Source organism: Lactuca virosa, chromosome 9, assembly GCF_052849685.1.
Source record: "Lactuca virosa cultivar CGN04683 chromosome 9, Lactuca_virosa_CGN04683_v6, whole genome shotgun sequence".
Taxonomy (NCBI): domain Eukaryota; kingdom Viridiplantae; phylum Streptophyta; class Magnoliopsida; order Asterales; family Asteraceae; genus Lactuca; species Lactuca virosa.
This window is the reverse complement of record NC_136434.1, coordinates 129,902,543-129,924,475: the sequence shown is the minus strand read 5'-3', so window position 1 is coordinate 129,924,475 and position 21,933 is coordinate 129,902,543. Positions and strand designations below refer to the sequence as shown.

Here is a 21,933-nt window from a genome sequence, read left to right as displayed (position 1 = left end):
GTATTGTTCTCCATCAGATTTATTAAACCAGAGTGAGATAGCTCGTCGGTATGGGAAGAACCGCAAAATGCATGGAATCAGTGGTTGGTAGACGGCAGAGGTCGAAGGTGAGACGATATCAGATAAATTGTAGTATTCGCTTGGGGTAAAGCGAACTACGTGACTTGTGCGTCACGATGAGCCGAGGTAGCTATTGTGAACAGGAGGGTTGTAAAGTTATCATATTAGGTGTGCAAGGGGTAGCCGCTGGAGGTTAACCCGTTGGGTCGGGAGCTGACCGGGTACTCAGAGTTGGAAGTGTTTTATCCGAGTCTGTTATTCGATGAGCGATTATCAGGGTGATATTCTGCATGGGCGGTCTGGCGGGAGACAGACCACTATAGTCTTCCAGTTTTGGAGAGTTAGAGCAGATACCTCCACGGGAAAAAGGGGTCCGTCCTTTTTCGGTTTGGGAATTTCTATTTGGTTTCGGATGTCTTGGGAGAAGGATCGTTGAATGATAAGAGATTTTCCGGTTGTGCTTCTCGGGCTAATTGTTTTGATCTATGCAAAGGAAAAGAACGATTTCGAGGGCGAAATCTAATTTAAGTGTGGGAGAATTGTAACATCCCGTTCCAGATTGTTTTGTGATTTAAGGCCGTGGGCCTTAATCCGAGTATGAGAAGGCTTTGAGGCTTTTAGGGATAAAGGTTTAGGCCTTTTTGGGATATGGGTAAGGTAGGTTGTGTAATAAAAGAGTTCGGTTTGTGCTTTAGAGCAAAATGTATTGTTAAAGGCGCTGGAGGAATAAAGTTGATAGAAGTGTAGAGTTTCTCGGATATAAAGTGCGTCGGAAACGGACATCGGGTGAGGGAGTTATGGCACTTGCAAGTTGTTGGCATAAATGGTCCCTTATGGAGAAAAGTTGGTATGGAGGACCATGCATGCAAATTGGAACGCGTGTGGGTACGCCCAACGTATGACAGGAAAAGATCGCGGGTGCCTTCTGGCGTACGCCCGGCGTACAGGATGTACGCCCAGCGTACGTCCAATGTCCAGAAACCCTAATTTTAGGGTGTGCCACTATATAAAGAACATATTGGTTCAAGCCCTAGCCACCTTATATGTTCCCTTACCCTCAGAAAACCCTAGAACGCCTCATCCCCTCATTCTTGAGTGATTTTCTCCTTAAGAAGCTCATCTTGGTGGTGTAAACTTGGAAGAAGGAAAAGAAGAAGTTGGTAAGGAAGAACTTTCGAAGTTGGAGCTCATAGATCTGGAATAACATCATCATTTGGGACTCTTTGGAGGTATAAAGTTCATCACTTTACTTAAGGATGCATAGATCTAGGTTTGGAGTCATTTTGGGTCCCAAGATTGGACCTTTATGATGAAATCTCGTTTCTGAGCTTAGGGTTGCCACCCTCAAGGCTAAAAGTGTTTCTAAAGCAGTAAAGTTTCGAACTTGCTAGTCCATTCATAATCATGCATGAGATCTAGGCCTCTTTATGGAAGTAGAAGATCATTTTTGGAGTTTGAGTTGTTTGGGCCAAGTAAAGTCACAAAGTCAGTGACTTTATGAAATAAGACATGGAAGAGGACCGGGATCTGAGTTTGTAGCCTCTGGAGTGGTGTAATTAGTGCTTAATGGAAAGAGGACTTATCAGGGGAATTACGATGAGCGTATGTGCAGGTACGCCCAGCGTACTCGCTATCTTGCCTGTACGCTTAGCGTACGTAGAGGTACGCCCCGCGTACTCTGTCAGTATGGGCTTTGTGTCCTTGGGCCACGGTTGGGCCACGCCTTGGGTCTTTGGGCCTTTTGGGCCATCATAAGTCATATATTATGGGCCAAAGATATTTTTGGGCTTGGTGCAAGGCCCATTAGAGGGATTGGGCCCAATTTAGCAAATTGGGCCATTAGTGGGCTTGAGGAGTTTATCTAGTGTTGGGCTTGCCTTCAAGATTTGAGATTTGGGCCTCTGGAGAACCCACTTATCATTTGGCCTTGGTGGGCCCAATGGGTTTTAGGTTATTGATGGGATGATCAGTGGTCTGTCTTGGACCTTCTGAGTGAGAGTTGGACTTAGTTCCTAATTGGGTTAATTGTGGGTTGGCACAGAGTTAGTAGCCGATTCGTAGCTGCAGCATTTGTAGGGACTGTTCATCATCCGAGGTGAGTCTTCTCACTATACGTTACCTAGAGTGGTATTTATGTGTGACCGGAAGGTCTTATGTGCTTACTTGAGTTATGCATCTTGTCTATGTGATATTATGATATGAGTTATTTAGACCGGACCGAAAGGTCCAACGATATATGAGGCCGGAAGGCTCAACCAGACCGGACCAGAGGGTCCAACGAGCTAGACCAGACCAGAGGGTCCAACGAGCTACAGGACTGGAGGGTCCCGCTGAGACACATGGACCGGAGGGTCCTACAGAGTATAGCCTCGAGTGGCGAATTTGTTGTATGTGGTATTTTGGGGGAACTCACTAAGCTTTGTGTTTACCGTGTTATGTGTTATGTGTTTCAGGTTTCTCAGGATCGCGGGACGGCACCGGCTTGATTGTACACACCAGAGAAAGAGTTATGTTTTGAGGATCCTGGATTATTAATGGAGTTGTGTTTTGTAATTTGAATAAACGAGATTTTTATACAAAATGTTATGAAAAGTATGCGATTTTAAAAGGAAAAATTTGTTGAAAATTTACGTCGTTACAAGTTGGTATCAGAGCCTTAGTTTGAGGGATTCGGATGCGCCTTCGGGTAAATCTGGACTCAAACTGAGGATTTGAGAAAAAATTTCAAAGAAATGATTTTTCTAAAGTGAACAAGAGTTTCTGAGAGAAAACGAGAAGGAGCAGTGTGTACAATCAGCCAGAGCCCGAACGGTGATTTCCCAAAATACCATTTCTTTTTATGTTATGAGATGTTTATGAGATATTTTATGAGATATCATGCATGCTAGAAATAGGCTAGGTATTCCATACTTTAGGACTAGAGTGGCCTGATTTGTGATGCCTTAGCCTAGGAGTTGTTGTTATCTGTGATGTGCTTTCGAGTATGTGCTGAGTAAGAGTATCCAGTAGGAATATTTCAGAGATATAGCTTCGAGTAGAGGAGTAGTCTAGGAGAGATACCTAGATAAGCATCGAAGGATGCCTACTGAGAGAGTAGTTATATGCCCGTGTGGGGTAGAGTGCTTGAGTTCGGTGACACCTGTTGTGTGTGAATAGAGCAAGTGGAGTTGTAACCTAGAGTGGTTTACGTATTGGTGGGGATTATTCGATGCCCGAATGCTGCTTGCTTCGTGCTTTGTGGAACTCTCGATGATGGGAGTCAGCTACTAAGTGAATATGACGATATTCAGGAGGTAGATGGCTGGCATCATTAGGAGTTTTTCAGCAGCTGATGGCAGAGAAGTGTGAGCACCTAGGAAGAGCCTAGGGGTGACCGTGGTCAGATGAGTGTGCTGACAGGGTAGAGCATTTCGTTGGGGAGCGAACACGTGTAACGGGATGGACGAACGAGAAGGTTGCGCAACTACTTAGGAAATCTGGGATGGTCCGTGTGGAAAGTATGGGTAGATGTGACAGGTAGTATGGGCCCGTACTACTGAAAGCAGAGGACCCATACTTGATGCAAGGAGTATTCTGGAGATTCTAAGTAGCAGATTGATTAGTGATGTCATGGTTCGAGTACCATGCTAAGTGACAGATTGATTAGTGATGTCATGGTTCGAGTACCATGCTAAGTGACAGATTGATTGGTGATGTCATGGTTCGAGTACCATGACCCGTGGCGGTTAGTGTTACTGGTTCTACCAGTTATTCCGTTGTGATTGGTTAGACCGAGATCGGATGCGATAGGGTATGAGGTCAGGGGGTCATGTGGAACAAGTTCCAGCGAAGCATCCCTTGTGAGGGAAGTCGAGATGATTCCAAGGTATTTTTGGTGAGATGTCAGATGGAGTCGCAAGGCTCAAGGATGAGTAGAGATGACGTTTATGGAGGATTGCGGCATGAGTTGAGCAATCAGCCGATAGTGGATATGTCACCTTCTGTGACCTGGGTGGTATTATTTCCGTTTCCTGTGGGAAACATAAGAGGTGTTGAGATTTCGGTTTCTGAGCTTGGGGCTAAAACCCTGCTGGTTAGCATTGATGGCGACCTTCCATCAGAATATTTGGGCAGTATGACTGCCGAGAGGTAATGTTAGAGCATGAGCAGGTTGTCAGTGGGGACTGAGATGGTTAAGGACAAGGATACACCCTATTTGGGCATAGTACTGTATTACCCCCCCCCCCCCCACCACACACACACACACACACACACACACACACACACACACACATATATATATATATATATATATATATATATATATATATATATATATATATATACCGGTTCCGACGGGTACCCAGCGGGTAGCGGTTCCAAAAAAATGAGAACCGGAATCGGAACCGCTTAAGGCGGTTCCGGTTTCGGAATCGGCGGTTCTAAGGCGATTTCGGTTCCAAAGGCGGATACCCGGTTCCGAATGCTCACCCCTAACACCAACCAAAATTTTGAGATCAAACCTCTTTCCCAAGTTTTTGTCCTATTGCTACAATCATCAATTTTTCATAGTACAATGCTCTAATAAGAAATAACACGAAATTATAATACACTAATAAGAAAAGGAAAAAAAATACAATACTATAATAGCAATATACTTTCTAAACTTATCTTATGAAACCGGTGACCTCTAATGCAAGAAATGGCAATATACTTTCTAAAATATTCTTATAATAGCATTGTACATTCATCTATTTTCATTACACCATTGTTAAGAAATAATTTGAAAGTACAATGTTGTAATAAGAAAATCTAAAAGCACAATACCATAATAGGAAAAAAAAAAAAAGACAATTATTTCTTACATTCAACCCATTATATTTTCATCATGTAATTCTAAAGTACAATCCAATTCCACCTATTTGAAATTAGAATGCTATAATCATACCAAGTGTTGTCTACTGTGAGAAACATGTTGTTGGTGGTTACGATGACGGATCCTTGAGATTATACAACATAAACGACACCCTTTCAGAATTAACCAACACTTGTCGTTGAATCCCTTTCCTTGACTTTCATCATTTGACTTCCGTTCATATCAATGCAACAAATGATCAAATCCTCACAACTTGTTACCTTAAAAATGTCACCATCTATGACATTTCAACCGGAAAACGCCTTCATTTCTTTAGTGATATGCATAAAGAGCAACAACACACAACAAAGTTAGCACAATCAATAGCAAGGAAAGTAAAGTCGAGTGAAAGACAGATGGAAACCTTACTAAATACTATAGACACATAAATACTAACAAATAATAAGGAAAACGAAAGAAAATTGGATTATAAAAACTGCCATAAGCAAGTCAAACAACAAACAATGCACTTGTCAACTGATAAAATCAAAGAGCTTTATACCGAGAATGTGGTTTTAGATTATGTGCATACAAAGCAAGCAAAACATTATAATTTAGTGATTTACAACTGGTGCAATATAAGGCAATGTAATCCCAAGCAACAAAACTGTTTACACAAAATACAAGAAGATTCCAGAACACAAAGAGACATCCTCACTCTTCTAATTCCGACATCCCAATTCAAGTCTTGAATCCTCATTGATAGTTTTATTTACACACAGCTTTTGAAGATCAATGTACCCAATAATCGTGTCTTCAAACACTACATCTTGTAGTTGAGCACCTTCAAATGTTGAACCAGATAACACAGTGTTCTTAAACGAAGCTCCCTGAAGATTAGCCTTCCCAAAGTTAACCCTATCAAGAACTGCATTCGTAAAATCTGTACCTGCATTTTTACAAAACAAAAATTAATGTATTATCAAGAAATCAAGAAAATAAATCAATCAGATCAAACAAAAGGTGTTACCTTTAAAGCTAGCACCAACAGCATAAGCTTTAGACATGATAACTTCAGTCATATCTGCTCCATCAAATTTAGCATCAGACATAAGTGCAGCTGCAAGAGATTTTCCTTTTAGATTTGTTTTATCATTTGTGTAGTCACAAAATCGGAGATCAATCGCCTTGTCATATACACCATTTGCTTGACCTATTGTGTTTCCAACAAATGCTCGCTCACATCTTTCAGGATCTGTTGACAACGGAGGTAATCTCTGCAAATCAAACATCCAAATATAAATCAAAATCTGATACTATTCGTATTTAGTATAATGTTTATGTAGCAGGAAGGCAGAAATTAGTCGAACCTGATTAGCAGCGATTACAGGAGAGGTGGTAGTGAGAGCCAAGACAGCAAGGACGCCACAAGCTACATTCCTTAGTTCCTTGAAATGAGATGATTTTTCTTTAGATGTGGAGATAGAATCATTTGGATTAGCTGCTACCTGAATGGAAATGGAAATACCATATTAGAGATCAATTTGTTCATATCACTACTCATTGTAAACATTAATTTAATCAAATTAATATGTTCGATTTCTTTTTCAAAACAGGTGCAATGGAGAAATTCTTAATAGGAACACTGGAAGCGAGCAAACTTGATTCGAAATTGTAATATGCATAGGTATCAATCTGGAAAAAGTATTAATTACACGGGAGCATAAAGGGCAATCATATATGCACTTAATTCAGGCTACAATATCCAAAAAATTTCATATTCTTACTGGAGCAGTTAACACGGATCAATGTATAGAGGTGAAAACGAACGAGGAGACGTCTCTCTCTCTCTCTCTCTCCTTCGTGTAGACACAGTAAGCAGTTGTACTCGTTGAGAACGGTGGTGGTGGTGGCGTTCGTGAGAAGTCGTAGGTGGAAAGGGTTTTGGGAGAATAAAATCGATCACTCGTGTATATGCCTAGATTTGAAACAATTGGGTAATGTAATCGAGGGAGAGAAGGGGGTGGAGAACAGCCGTAAAAACCTAATTGGAATTTTGAGGAGGCAGGGACTAAAATTGGCAACCTCAACAAACTACTGTGGCCAAAATCTGATAAGCACAAAGTATATTGTTCCTAAGTTACATATCTGTTAATATAGTTATATAGTTCCGCCCTTAAGAATATATGTATATGATATAGGAAGACGATTTAAGAAGATTTAAATGAAGTATATAGTAAAACATATAAAATTTATAAATTTACAAGGTATGATGTAATATATTGCTATTACTGTGTAATGATATTTATTGGAAAAAAAATATATAAAAATTTAGGTTCTTATGACACTTTAGCTAGTGTTAGAGGGCCAATTATGGAGCGTAAATAATTTAAGGAACAGTTAAATCCCTTATATGATTTCTTATGGTCAGAGAAAGACAAAGAAGGTATGGCTTTGATTTCTTATTGATTGGGTTTGGCAGACCGGTCCAATCATAATCTTTGATAACTAACACTTGAAGTCTCTTATCCAGTCTCAGTGTTTTGATAACTAACACTTGAAGCCTCTTATCCAGTCTCAGTGTTTGGTATGTCTATTGCACTTGGACTTTCATATATTGTCCACTATCGAGTCTTTTAGGCTAGAGGGAGTGTTGCCACTTTTGTCATCATTTTTACTGTCACGTAGACGCCACATAAGATTTCTCACACCTTTTTAAAAGTTTATCATTTAGGAGGAATGGTTTGCCACTCTTTTTAAAAATTTCTTTTAACCATTTCTTAATTGCTAGCCATTGATTTGTAGGTAGAAGGGAGAGTAACTCGGTAAAGGATTGTCGAGTAGGGCTGCTTGTTAGGATGCAAACTCAATCCTACATTGGTAAAAAGAAAAACTATATGCTAGCATATAATGTAATGGGTAATCCCTTCTATCACTAATTAATTTTAGAAAATGGAATCTCATTGTTCTTCTATGTTGAGCATGGTTGGGCTAATAGCGATCTTAACAAATGGTATCAGAGCTACGATCGTAGTCTGAATGATGTGGTGGTCGCAAGTGGCGTAATCCCCAGTATAATTCCCGATCCAACGAAGTTCATCATGAAGCCTTGTATCGAAAAGTATAATTCCCGGTCCAACAAAGTTTATCCTGAAGCCTTGTATCGAAAGTCTTCCTGATGGCCCCGGGTCATGGCCCCAAGGTCATGTGAGTGTGTCCCGAAAGTATCGGCGGTATGAAAAAGGATTGGATTTGATGAACAGTCGTTGAAGGGGAGGCCAAAGACGGAACTTAGGTTTGAGGGGATGATTGTTGGGATGCAAACCCAATCCCACATCGGTAAAAAGAGAAACTAGATGTTAGCATATAAGGCAATGGGTAATCCCTTCTATCACCAATTGATTTTAGAAAATGAAACATCATTGTTCTTCTATGTTAAGCATGGTTAGGCTAATAGCGATCCTAACAAATGGTGAAGTTCATCCTGAAGCCTTGTATCGAAAGTCTTCCTGATGGTCCCAGGTCATGGCCCCAAGGTCAAGTCTGATGGTCCCAGGTCATGGCCCCAAGGTCAAGTGAGCATGTCCCGAAAGTATCGGCCCTATGAAAAAGGATTGGATTTGATGAACTTCCGTTGAAGGGGAGACCAAGGACGGAACTTGGGTTTGGGGGATGATTGTTGGGATGCAAACCCAATCCCACATCGATAAAAAGAGAAACTATATATTAGCATAAGCATATAGTCGATGAGTAATCCCTTCTATCACTAATTGATTTTAGAAAATGAAACTTCATTGTTCTTCTATGTTGAGCATCGATCCTAACACTGCCGATCAATACCTGCAGAGTACGTTTGCCAAGTCCACATCATCACTGTCAAACCCTTTCCTCTAGCCTTAGGGGCTTTGATAGGGATCTTATTTTGATGTTAGGTGTCCCTACCATCAAAATAAGCTTAGGAAGTTCAGTGTAAATCTCCTGCCGGCAAAAGAAAAAATTACTTTTGATATTTTCATAAAATATAATAGTAAAACTTAAATCGCTCTTATAAACTCCACTTTCACTATCAGTTTTAATCATATCATATATTATATATAAAATATAAGTTAAATAATATTATTATATGTAATAAAATAACTGAATATAAAGTATAAATAAACATTAACCATAATGATTATGGAAGATAGTAAGATTTAAGAGTGTTCAGATGATGTAACCGTAGAAAAATTTGATGATTCTCATTGGATTTGGAACTGAAAGCATAGGATTTGATCCCAAAATCATGAAACAAGAAAAAATTAAACAAATGCTTGGATTAGATTAGTTAGAGAAGATAGACTCATCGATCTCTATCTTAACAACCTCACCGTCGTCGAAGCGGTCTTTCCGTGGTGGAGCTGGTGGCACCTTGGTGTTGTTCCGTGGCCTTGCCTGTTCGATCATATAATTCTTAAATTTCATGTTGATAATTTGAGCATGATTTTACTACTATGGATTGCTGCAAATAGGAAACTGTCGAACGTTCTGCTAATTACGCAACCAATTAATAGACTGAAATTCGAAACCCTAAAATTGAGAAAAACAGGAAAACTCACATTCCCAAATGAGTGATTGAATCGCTTTCCTTTAGCAGTCTTCTTGTCTCCTCTTCCGCAATAAACTGAAACGAAACTCAGTCAAGCTTAAAATTGCGTAAGTTAAAACAAGAAAGGAATTTAGAGTTTACGTACTCAGTGGTTGAATTGAGGAGGTGAGAGAGATGGAGGAAGAGGGTGAAGCGAGGGGAATGGCAGTTGGGGAACATGAACGAGAGAAAGAGAGAGAAGAAGAAGCAATTGAAAGTGCCATTGACGCCATTGGCAAGAGCTGTGTTGCTTTCTTGGTGTATGAGGATAAGGGTAGCTCTTTTGAGAACGTTGATTTTTGGTAACAAGATATGATCAATACGATGTCGTGTAACTTTCCGTCTTGTTCCATTTTCCTACAAATTTTTATGATTACATGTATTATTATTGAAAAAAATATATATGTTTATAATATGAATAGTACAAGGTATATTTTACAAGATCCATGCATATCACTATTATAATTAAAAATAAACATGTCATTATTATATGTAAAATGAAAATATAAGTATCTTGTTATTATACAATTGAAGGAATTAAACATATTGTCTATAATGATATGTGAAATTTATTAATTCTTTTTCTAAATTTTTTTCACTTGATTTTGATATTTACCGTGATCTAATGAATATGAATATAAGTATGAACAAAAGATAAAAATTTATTTGATTTTTCTAATGATAAACCAAGTCAACATGAATATAAGTATGAACAAAAGATAAAAGTTTATTTGATTTCTCTAATGATAGACCAAGTCAACGACATTATTATGTTTCACCAAAATGTTGTTGTTCTTAGTTAATCATTTTGGTAGGAATTTCTGCTTGGAAAACGATTTCGGGTACATGATTTTTTTTCGTTAACTAGTTAAATATATGATAAACTAAATTAGTTTTAGAAATTATTGAATCAAGACCTTGGGCATGTTTGGTTGTGAAACCAACATGATTGGAATCCTTAAGAAGCCTTCAAAATCCTTTTTTCAAGATATTCCATTCTTTTTATACCAAAGTGTAAAAAGGTAAACACATTTCTTTTTAACATAATTTTTTTACATGGTTGAATTTCATTCTATTTCCTAATATCATAACACGTGAATTATCACAGTTCTTACATATTAGACTAGGCGAATGCCTGCACGTTGCGTGGGATATAAAAAAATATTTTATATTAAAAATAACTAAATCATTGTTATTAAAAATTAAATAATAATTTCATAAAAAATATAAAAAATATTTTTAGTATTGTTATTATGTTGAACTATATCATAAGAGATAAGGTTGGAACTTGAAGCTGTTTTGCATATACAAAGTTATATGGTTAAAATAGAAAAAAAAATATAAATAAATAAATCGTTATTGTTATCTATTAAATAATAATTTCATATTAAATTAAAACATTTATATTAAATATTATCATTATGTAGAAAATACGATAATATAGAGACATCTTTTTATCTATCTTAAATTTTATCATTTTGTACAACATATGATAATAGAGACAACTTTTTATCTTAAATAGTAAAAAAAATGTTTTGTATCATAAATATTACCATAATTATGTAGAACATATGATAATAGTGACGTCTTTTATAAGGTTAAAACTTTAAATTGTATTACATACAGGGTTGTAAAACTTGTCTAACACAACCAAATACTCGGCATGTTACTTAAACTCGGCCTCCAATGGAAGCGAGTTTGCCTAACTCAGCCAGAAGACACTCGGATATTTATTAAACTCAATCCAAATCTAAAAAATACGATCCAAAATCATTTTCGAAATTCTGAAATTTAATTGGTCACTTGTGGACAAAGACAATCTCACCAAAGAATACACTCAACGTCCTACAAAGTTAGATGCAAGGAAGATCTCATGGCTTAGTCCCTTTGAAATATTTCACAACATTTCCTATTTATAGAGAAGAATACATTTTCTTGTTTACTCTCACGATCAATGTGGGATGAAGACATTTTAATTAAACGCATTTCTTTATTTGCCAATAATTTCATTTTGTTAAATAAAATATTAAATAATAAAAATAAAATGTTATCCAGAAAATTTATTGTTCAATAGTTCCATTTTTCAGTAATCTCGTAAGTTGCTATAAAAAAAATTAAGTTTTTATTGAATAACTTTTTGTTAAATCCTAAAATCAAAAATTTAGTTAGGTACTCAATATAGAAAGTTTGTTTATATGTATTTTCATGATTCAAAATGTCATTATAAAATGAATTCATTTATAAAATATAAGCGAGTATATATTTCGTGTTTTTGAATCAAAATGATTTTTCAAACAATTATAATTTTATGTTTAGGTAGATTTTTTTATATTTATATAACATTCTGTAACTTATAATATTATTATAAACAATTTGAATAATCATGGGAGTTTCAAATGTATGTGGTGAAAGGAAAATGTTTCATTTATCGGTCCAAATTGATCAAACTCGGACCGATTCAGCTTAATATACAAAACTACATAACGTTTTTTCTATTGAAACCCGGTTTGTATATATTTTGTGTTTTTGAATCAAATTTATTTTTCAAACAATTATAATTTTATGTTTAGGTAACTTATTTATAATATTATTAGAAACAATTTGACAAATCATGGGAGTTTCAAATGTATGTGCTGAAAGGAAAATGCTTCCTTTATCGGTCCAAATTGATCAAACTCAGACCGATTCAACTCAATATACCAAACTACATAACGGTAGGGATTCGAACCCTCGGTACGAATAACTCGTACAACGGATTAGCAATCCGCCGCTTTCGTCCACTCAGCCATCTCTCCCAATTGAAAAAGATAATTACTATGTTACATTACACATGATGCCGGGAAATCCTTGTACCACATTCCTAGCCACAGTATGTAGATTGTGAAGAAGACTATTTGACTTGACCCCTTCTTTCTTTGTTTTTGCTTTTTTTATAAAAATTTGCTCTATATCCAACGAATGAAACTTTCCAGGTATGAAAAAAAAGGATTTTTCATTTACTCAACTCTTCCTCTTTCAATCCGAAACACTTTACCATATTCCGAATTTAATGGTTTTAATAAATCCCCTACAGTAGTTCGTCTTGGACCAGATCTAGCACCGTTCCGACCTGGTTTAACAACAACTACCCAATATTCGGGAGAGTCTTTACCTGAACCCGGTGGGCGAATTTTATAGCGCCAAGGAAAAACACCCTTATCTCCTATCAGAAAAATTCCCAATTCTCCCTCACTGCACACTTTAGATATAATGAAAACATGTGAAATGGGTGCATAAGGATGTTGTGCTCAGCCTGGAATACAATCATGAAGTTGAAAGTACAAACTTGAGGTCGATAAATCCGCGAGTCTAGAAATTCATTTCGGACAATTGAACCTTCTCGAACTGTTTCTTTTTAAGAACCAAAAATATTTGTGCCGAGGATTATAATCGGGAAATGGGGCGAGCCAAATTTATTGCGGCTAGCCAAGAATTTTTCAGCTGAAACTGAACCTAAAAAAATCTTGTTCAAAACCATTTTCAGGATTCTAAAACTTAAATGGACAATTGCCAATAAAGACAATCTCACCAAAGAATACCCTCAACATCCTAAAAAGGTAGGCATAAGGAAGTTCTCATGGTTTGGTTCCTTTGAAACATTTCACAACCTTTCCTATTTATAGAAGAGGAAACGTTCTCTTGTTTACTCTCACCATCGATGTGGGATGAAGACATTGTAATAAAACACACTTTCTTGTTTATAAAACATTATTCAACTTATTTAGTAAAACACCCTTTCTCTTGTTTACCCTTTCTTTATTGTTCAATAGTTCCATTTTTCTATAATCTCGTAAGTGGCTATCCAAAAAAGTAAGTTTTTATTGAATAACTTTTTGTTTAATTCTAAAATCATAAATTCAGTTAGGTACTTAATATAGAAAGTTTGTTTATATGTATTTTCATGATTCAAAAGTTCATTATAAAAAGTGTTCATTTATAAAATATAATCTGAGTATATATTTCGTGCTTTTGATCAAATCGAATTTTCAAACAATTATAATTTTATGTTTAGGTAGATGTTTTTTTATATTTATATAACATTATGTAACTTTTTTAAAATATCATTGGAAACAATTTGAAAAATCATGAGAGTTTCTAATATATGTAATGAAAGGAAAATGCTTCTTTTATGGTCCAAATAGATCAAACTCGCACCGATTCAACTAAATATATCAAACTACATATTTTTTTTCTAGTGGAACCTGGTTTGTATATATTTCGTGCTTTTGAATAAAAGTGATTTTTCAAACAATTATAATTTTAGGTTTAGGTCGATGCTTTTTTATATTTATATAAAATTATGTAACTTATTTATAATATTATTAGAAATAATTTAAAAAATCATGGGAGTTTCAAATGTTTGTTGTGAAAGGAAAATGATTCATTTATCGGTCCAAATTGATCCAGCTCCGGTTCAAGTCAATATACCCAATTACATAAAAAAAATTTCTAATTGAAACACGATTTAAACCTCAAAAAATTCAGTTCAAAACCATTTTTGGAATTCTAAAAGTTAACTGGACACTTGCCAATATAGACAATCTCACCAAATAATACCTTCAAAATCCTACAAAGGTAGGCATGAGGAAGTTCTCATGGTTTGGTCTCTTTGAAACATTTCACAACCTTTCATATTTATAGATGAGGAAACATTCTCTTGTTTACTCTCACCATCGATGTGGGATGAAGACATTGTAATAAAACACCATTTCTTGTTTATAGAACATTATTTAACTTATTTATAATATTATTGTAAAGAAATTGAAAAGTCATGGGAGTTTCAAATGAATGTGGTGAAAGGAAGTTAAAAAAGGGGGTCTCAAATGAATGAGATTTAAGAAAAAAAATGTTAGCTTTATAAGTATGTATGCTTGAAGTTCATTTATTTCCTAAAAACTTATAGCACATACGAATTTCGAAATAAGGGTACAGTTGCAAAAAGACGAAGTTAGGGGACTAAAGGGTAAAGTATATGTAGAGGCATCCTTGAAAGTTCAAATCAATTCATTTTTCTCTGGTTTGTGCGTGTTTTTTAGCAATCGCAAGTGATGGAGCGTTGAAGTAGAGATTAAATCTATCCAAGAAAAGGATAATGCAATGCAAATTCGAATGATCAAAGTTTAGTATCACGGGAGCAAGTTTTGTGAAGAGTGTAAGCCCGATATTAAAGAATATCCCCCAAGTTAATTTCGTCTCTTATAGTTCCATATCAAGTGATCTAAGTTAATTTCATGAAATCTGTGAAGTGTAGTTGTAGCATTTTGTTACTTATGTGTTATTAAGAAATATAATAACTTGAATGTTAAGAATTAGTGAGGATATCATGTAAAATAAAGTAAGAACTCTTATCTATAGAAAAAAACCCTGGTTTGACTCTTGAATTAGAGTGTTAATCAGAATCTAATAACTATATTTGGTGAAGTTCAAGGAGTAAATTCAAGTATCCAATACTTTTTGGAGGGTATGTAAAGTTATTTGAAAGCAACTCCTTCATATGTATGAAAAGTGAGAACGTATTTGTTAACCTCATTATATAAAGCACCCGTTAAGCACCTTTCTATTAAGAATTAAGCATGTTTAACAAAATAACACCAAAACTAACTATCCATTTTTCATGGCTCAAGTTACTTAACACCATTCATCCAGCCATTTACACACTATACCAAAACTAGAACATACTTGGTGCAAAAAAGAAGGTTTGCAATCTCAGTGATGTAGTGGTGATGATGGCGACACTGGTGGTGGTGGTGGTGGTGCCGCCTTGCACTGGTAACACTTGGCAAAGAGCCCAAAGGTATCAACTTGTTTGATAAAGTTTGTCATACTTGCCCACCCTCCAAATCCAAATCCCACCACCATAATCCACACAACAATGAAGATGTTCACCATGTACATAGCCGTCCAGCTTGGAAGAAAAAATGGTGGTTTCTCCACCGCATTCTACAACCAACAAATTTTTCACTAATGGTGTAAGGGCATTAATGTCTTTTACACCAACCAAAATTTTGAGATCAAGCCTCTTTCCCAAGTTTTTGTTGCATTTTTTGTCTTATTGACATCAGTATCAGTCAGTCAGTCTAACATTGTCTTGAGTACAGGTCTCGGGGACAATTAAAATTACAGTTTTTGTCTCATTGACATACAGCCCGATGCACACTAAACATAGTACAAAAGTGTCATGAATACCAAGTCACAATTCCACCTTTTTGTTGTGGACAAAAAAGTTGTGAATTTTGTCTCGTTGACGTCAGTATTGATCCTAGTGCAGTGCATGTCAAACACAGTACAAAATTATCATGAATACCTGGCGAGCAGAAGCCTTTCGATAAGTGAGCATATGAGCAAGAGCGGGGATGATGTAGACAGTGAAGCTAACCAAGAGAGCCCCAACAGCCGAATTGATTGGACCAAAGAAAGGAAAGATAATGGCCAAAAACCAGATTGGTATGACAACGGGCAATCTTGCTAATGCCCTTAAACATATGCTTTTTGTGTCATGCATTCCCACCACTTTTTCCCACACAAAGTAGAGTGGTGTACAAGCAAAACCAAAAGTTATGAACTACAAGAAAATGAAATAAGAATACTTAAATGATTTATTATGTGAATTAACCACCAATTATAGCATTGCCATAAAAAGAAAAAAAAATGAAAGTACAAAAAAAAAACCTGGTGTATGAGCATGAGGACAACGGCGGCATCACGAAATCCATTCCGGGGTAGGAGAGAGAGGGCATTGGAATGGTTAAGGAGTTTATCACCAAAAGCCCAATACATGGCAACAGCCGATGGAAGTGTAAGTGTGAACACATAAAATGTTGCAAATAAATATATGTACTTGAACTTTTGAGGCCTCCACATAGCATGCATTATCTCCCTATAAAAAAAATCAAATTGTTATTTATTATTTAAATAAAACGTCTCATAAATACATTTAAATAAAATAAATTAATTGAATAAATACTAACACTGTGACAGCATGTCCGCCAAAAGTATAGAGTATATTCGTTGCTCCGGTGAAGTACAAAACCATCGTTTTAGGGCCCGAGTGAACGACCCCTTTATCCTAAACAAAAAATAATGAGAGTAATTTACGTTTATAGTCGCTATGATATATTGGTTTTTGGGATATTCACCCTCAAATTACCACATTTTCTAAAAAGATAGTATTAGGAAATAACTAAGTTTTTAACAAAAAAACACAAATAGCCCCCAAGTTCGAAAATTTCAATTTTCGAAATAGATATGAATTTTTGAACTCGTTTTTTATGACAAAAATCAATTTCAAAAATTGCTTTTTAGAGCTGAAAAACAACTTTATGAATAGAAAAAGCAATTTTTAAAATTGTTTTTGTCAGGAAAAAAAGTAAAATATTTCATATCTATTTTGAAAACTGCAATGTTCGAAATTGATGGTCATTTGTGTTTTTTTTTTTGTTAAAAAGTTGGTTTTATCTTTCAAGGAAATGTAGTTATTTGGGTGAATATCCCTTGATTTTTAGAGTACATTACATTTTTGGTCCATAAGTATAGTTATTTTGTATTTTTGTCTCAAAAAGTTTTCTATTGCAATTTTGGTCCTTATCTGAGGTTCTTGTAATGTTTTTTGTCCTGGTTCCAGAAAAAGACTAGTTTTTCGACCAAAATTGCAAAAGTCAGCTATACTCATAGACCAAAATTAGTCATTTTATATGCGCTAAGAACCAAAAATGTATAAGAACCTCATTTGAGGACCAAATTTGATAAAAATCAGCTATACTCAAGGGACCAAAAAAAATCTTACTCTATTTTTTTTAATCATCAAAAAAATCGTTTTTAATTTTTGGTGATTATACCTGGCCATGGATGAAGGCTGCAATGGTTAAGTACCAAGCTGTGTAAGTGGTCATTCCAAGCCCAAGAAGAGACCAAATTCTGTAGTTATGGAAAGAGGGCACAAACACTGTTGTAGCACAACAAGCTCCAAATATATATGTCCATGTCCTCTTGTCAAGGTGATCATTTATGTAATATATATTGCTGTGATAATAACAACTTGTGAAATGTCAAATATATCCCTCTTTCGAAAGGGTAGATGTAAATTGAAAGTGATGAAGGATAATGAGATGGAATTTTAAGCTAACCTTGCACAAGCTATAAGTTGTATAACCGAGCCGAATAGGAGGAAGGTGCAATTGAAGGCTAACCCAATAGCTTTCCAATGTGGGCCCAACAGCCCATCTAGCACCTCAAACCACTGCATTATAGTATATATATCATTTAGTTTTTCAAAAAAAAAAAATTCCCTTTATATATGTTAAAGTTAATGAAAATATTATGTGTCTGAAAATAGAAAGTCATTAAATGACTTAACTGAATGCTCTAAATATATATAATAGAGTCCAACTTTTTCTTTATTTGAAAGTCTTTCTCAAATATTTAAAAAAAAAATTAGGGAAAATGTAATACCATAATAATAAAAAGTAAAATCGATTACCCATTGTGTAACTAATTCCTAATCATTAAAGTCTCTCATTTTCAAGATTTCACTTCCCAACATAAAACACATATCATTTAAATATAATATAATATAATATATATATATATATATATATATATATATATATATATATATATATATATATATATATATATATATATATATATATGACAAACCGAAAAATTTCATAAAGTAGAGGAAAATAGATTCTTTACAAGAAGAGAGTATGAATGTATGATCATAATCAACCGAAATAGATTCTTTGCAGAAGTACACACTAAAAATAAAGATTCTTACATAAATATAAAAGAAAAGGGTCAGCTTTTAAGTGGCAAAAACTGATAAATCTCTAGTAAAAACATGGGTAAACTTTCAAATTTCATTTTTCTTTTTTAATTATATGTTCTTGAAAAAAGAAAGGAAAAACCAACCTGTATAACATGATTCTTGAAGCTAACATTCTCTTTCTCCTTCCTTGTTCTATACTCCACATATAGAACACTTATAAGATAAGCAGTCCAACTCCCAAGCAAACCATAAAACACTTGTAATATAATCCCCGAAAGCATCCCCAATTGCGAAAAAGAGTATGGCAAAGTTAACAAAACTTGAGCCACCTTCAAAATAAATCAATTAAAAAAAAAAAGATTCAATCTTTATCATGTAAAAAACACAAACAAGAAATCAAGAAAATGAGAGAAACAAGTGTTGTTGTTGATGGGTATTTTCGTAAATTACCTGGTTCGAAGCACAACTAAACCACGCATCATAAACAGACCCACCATGCCAAAGAAAGTTCTTGAAACCAGACATTGACTGATCTACCCCTTCTCTCTCCTCTTGTTCCATTGCTACAATGGCGTCTTCACCTTCACCTTCACCTTGAATGTTGTTTCCAATAGCCATTTTTTTTTTGTTAATGAGTTATATGAAACTGAAATAACAACAACACACATTAAAAAGAGCAGAAAAGTGCATTTATTTGGGTACATTTTTTAAATCAATATTAATTGATACATGTATATACGCATTTACTGACACATGGATATACATCCAAAAAAACATAAAGAAAATAGTAGACTTTTTTGCAATTTGTTAACCATAAACTTAAGTGAGGGAGTGTGAAAGAGGATTTTTACATTTATAACCCTTGCTGATATTAAATGTATTTGTTGAATTTGTTGACAACCGCTTGCAAATTCCTTTAAATCATGAAACTCCCAACAAATACCTAAAAAGTAGAAACCCCATTTGGAAAAATGAATAAAGAAGGGAATTTACGAGTTATTATCATAAACCCATTTGTAAAAAACAATAAAAGTTTTTTTTTCTTTTGAGGGAATAACAGAGAGAGGTTGATGATGAAAGTGGCATTGATAGAGTTTTGCTTGTTTTCGACTTTAACCTCTCTATGTCTCTGAAAAGCTTGCAGCAGCCATTGATGAGGAAAATGTGAGTGGCTTTTTTGCAGGGAAAAGTGAGAAGCCGCTAACTTTTTTATTTATTTGAATGTGAGTGACTTTTTTTTTGTGACTCGGATTATAAAAATTACAGATTCGGTGCATTTGGTTTGCTCCTATTCCTATTTTTAGTCTAAATTTTGAAAAATTAATATGAATGGTCTAATCCGTGAGGTTGTAACCGTTAATATCTCTTCCTATGTAAAGAAATTAGCCTTTTTATCTTTTATTTATATATGTATATTTTTTTTCTTATTAATATAAGAACCCCACCCGTCACTAGTCCACTAGCCTCCATCAACCACCATCGATTGTCGTCACTACTCCACTAGCCTCCATCAACCACCATCGATTGTCGATACTGCCTCCACCAATCACCACCATCACCATTTATTAATAGGGTTATTGCCATAAAAGCCCTTATATTTACATAAAATGTATGGTTATGTCCTAAGTCCAAATTTATGTCCATTAATACGTTACATTTGGATAAATTTTGTCATTTATAGCTTATTATCAGGTCACGTGTGGGTAACAATCATCTAGTCATCTTCTTAACACAAAGCAACCACCATCACATGTGGGTAGCCGACCACCACCACCACCGTCAAGAGTCATCTCCTATACCATCTCCGACGGTCACCATCTTCAACACCCTCTCTGCCTTCACCACCATCCCCTTGGACGAAACCCTAACTGCCTCCATCGGACGAAACCCTAGCCGTCTCCATCGGATGAAACCCTAGTGGCCTCCATTGGGAGAAGAACTTTGGCGTCGAAGGAAACTCTGAATCAGATAAAGTGTGTGTCGATTTCATGGTTTGTGTTCGTGTTTCTTTCTCCCTCACTTAGGTACGTAACAACAATATAGTGCATCCCCTTCTCATCTTGTTCGTTTCGCATCCTTCTCCTTTTTTTTATGATTCAAATCGCACCACACCCTCTTCGATTCAGATTCTAGCGGTTGAAATGTAATATCTGTTTTCTGATCCGATCAGCTAAAGGATAAAGGATTTTGAGAATAAGGTTTTGGGGGAAAAAAATTAGTCGCTGCGCAGTGCGGTCAAGTGTTGACCGCAGTACGGTGGCGACTGGGTTCAAAACCCTAGATCTCGGTCTTTGGTCCCTATATAAGGGTGTTATCTTTTATGGTTGTGTACATTCATCAGCCTTCATCTCCATGATTGAAACCCTAGCCTCCGTGTTTGCATGCCTTGTGTTCTTTGGTGGTGCGTTTGGATGATCTTGAGGAGAATAGAAGTTGGCGGTGCTTAAAGGTGTGTGCTCCAGCTGAAGTTGTAACCTTCTAGACCTTGAATGTGCTTTGTAAGTCATAAAGTTCCCTGCTATATTTGTAATATTGCATAGATCTAGGCGTGGGAAGTGAGTTTGACCCCTTGTGGTTCTTGTCTTTAAAGTTCTTGAAGTTTGGAGAACTCCCAGATCATATGCTTGTCCTCGAGTGACTTCTAGACTTGATGAGATTGAGGTTCTTTGTTGCCATGCAAAGGATTTAAGTCATTTTGGTTTCATTTAGGAGTTAGGGTTTGAGTTTAAGGGTTTGTTGGATGGTGTAATGGATAAATTCAGGAACTTCATCCATTAAATCCCTTAGAAGCTTCAGATCTGAGCTTTTTTTGTTGGAAATAGCGTGCAAAGTTATTAACTAGTTAGTAATATTTTCTAAATAATAACAGACTCTTTTTAGGTTGGCCTCATGACACAAATAACATTAAGGAAATGGAGAAAATAAGTTGTCAATTTATTAAGGAATTAATAAATTAATTAGAAATTTTTTTGGTAATTAATTAAATTATTTTTAATTAATTAAAGGGCTTGAATATGAATTAATCTAAGAGATTAATTGGAATATTCCAGAAGCTCATAGAGAGCTGATATTGATGATTTCCATATGTCCTTTGATAAGGATATGACAGGTTTCAGATAAGGTATAGATAATCCTAAAGAGTTTAAAACCCTAAAGGATTTATCTGATACCTATAAATAGAGGGATTGGGTTTAAACTCTGGAAGACTTCTGGAGCCTCTAATTTTTGTTCTCCCCTCTCTTTTTCTTTTCCATATACGAAAATCATAACCCCTCTCTGGGGTTATGGGATTTTCAAATAAACCCTAATAGAGTGTTCCTTGTTTTGTTTTTGGAGTCTTAGGTCTGACTACATGAGAGGATTGCTACTTTGGGCTCTCTATCCAATTCAAACGTGTCGATCACAAGATCTAAGGATCAAGAGGTAAATAAAATTTATCATTCTCTTAGTAGATTTTAAAGTATGTTGCTAAAACTAGTAAAACCTAGATCCTAGGCATGTACACTTAAGTAAATTATTAGATTGTTCTGCTACCTTCTTAATATGTATTTGATGCCAATAAATCCCCAACAGTTGTATCAAATCCAATAGGTTTTAGTTTTTTCCACA

The 21,933-nt window shown here is 35.4% G+C and overlaps 2 protein-coding genes across 5 annotated transcripts; both read right to left on the bottom strand.

Moving 5' to 3' along the window:
* Nucleotides 1-5,432: 5,432 nt before the first annotated feature.
* Nucleotides 5,433-9,824, bottom strand: LOC145136378 (thylakoid lumenal 17.4 kDa protein, chloroplastic-like). 3 transcript variants are annotated; one of them, XM_079070498.1, is made up of 6 exons: nt 9,625-9,824; nt 9,490-9,554; nt 9,257-9,325; nt 6,265-6,402; nt 5,925-6,171; nt 5,433-5,843 (listed from the first exon to the last, which is right to left on the bottom strand). In XM_079070498.1, the coding sequence occupies exons 1-6, from the start codon at nt 9,749-9,751 to the stop codon at nt 5,617-5,619; spliced, it is 873 nt and encodes a 290-aa protein (XP_078926624.1). In that variant the 5' UTR covers nt 9,752-9,824; the 3' UTR covers nt 5,433-5,616. The 3 variants fall into 3 exon arrangements, with proteins under 3 accessions (XP_078926624.1, XP_078926626.1, XP_078926625.1); XM_079070500.1 differs by having other exon boundaries at nt 9,257-9,418; nt 9,625-9,677; XM_079070499.1 differs by lacking the exon at nt 9,257-9,325 and having other exon boundaries at nt 9,625-9,821.
* A 5,262-nt stretch (nt 9,825-15,086) lies between these two features.
* LOC145138504 (auxin transporter-like protein 2) lies at nt 15,087-19,292 on the bottom strand. 2 transcript variants are annotated; one of them, XM_079072586.1, is made up of 9 exons: nt 19,176-19,292; nt 18,775-18,970; nt 18,468-18,653; nt 17,681-17,793; nt 17,393-17,591; nt 16,526-16,623; nt 16,227-16,434; nt 15,862-16,119; nt 15,087-15,497 (listed from the first exon to the last, which is right to left on the bottom strand). In XM_079072586.1, the coding sequence occupies exons 2-9, from the start codon at nt 18,940-18,942 to the stop codon at nt 15,264-15,266; spliced, it is 1,464 nt and encodes a 487-aa protein (XP_078928712.1). In that variant the 5' UTR covers nt 18,943-18,970; nt 19,176-19,292; the 3' UTR covers nt 15,087-15,263. The 2 variants fall into 2 exon arrangements, with proteins under 2 accessions (XP_078928712.1, XP_078928713.1); XM_079072587.1 differs by having other exon boundaries at nt 17,393-17,576; nt 19,176-19,281.
* Between the last annotated feature and the right edge of the window lie 2,641 nt (nt 19,293-21,933).

Excerpts from the sequence above, each read along its gene's own strand:
- LOC145138504 (XM_079072586.1), bottom strand. The coding sequence starts at position 18,942 with ATGGCTATTGGAAACAACATTCAAGGTGAAGGTGAAGGTGAAGACGCC. Across the intron at positions 17,794-18,467 it reads TCAAGAATCATGTTATACAG|TGGTTTGAGGTGCTAGATGG; the intron begins GTTGGTTTTTCC and ends ACTATAATGCAG. Across the intron at positions 15,498-15,861 it reads GAAAGGCTTCTGCTCGCCAG|AATGCGGTGGAGAAACCACC; the intron begins GTATTCATGATA and ends TGTTGGTTGTAG.
- LOC145136378 (XM_079070498.1), bottom strand. The coding sequence starts at position 9,751 with ATGGCGTCAATGGCACTTTCAATTGCTTCTTCTTCTCTCTCTTTCTCT. Across the intron at positions 9,326-9,489 it reads TCAATCACTCATTTGGGAAT|GCAAGGCCACGGAACAACAC; the intron begins GTGAGTTTTCCT and ends ATGATCGAACAG. Across the intron at positions 6,172-6,264 it reads CTGTAATCGCTGCTAATCAG|AGATTACCTCCGTTGTCAAC; the intron begins GTTCGACTAATT and ends TTTGATTTGCAG.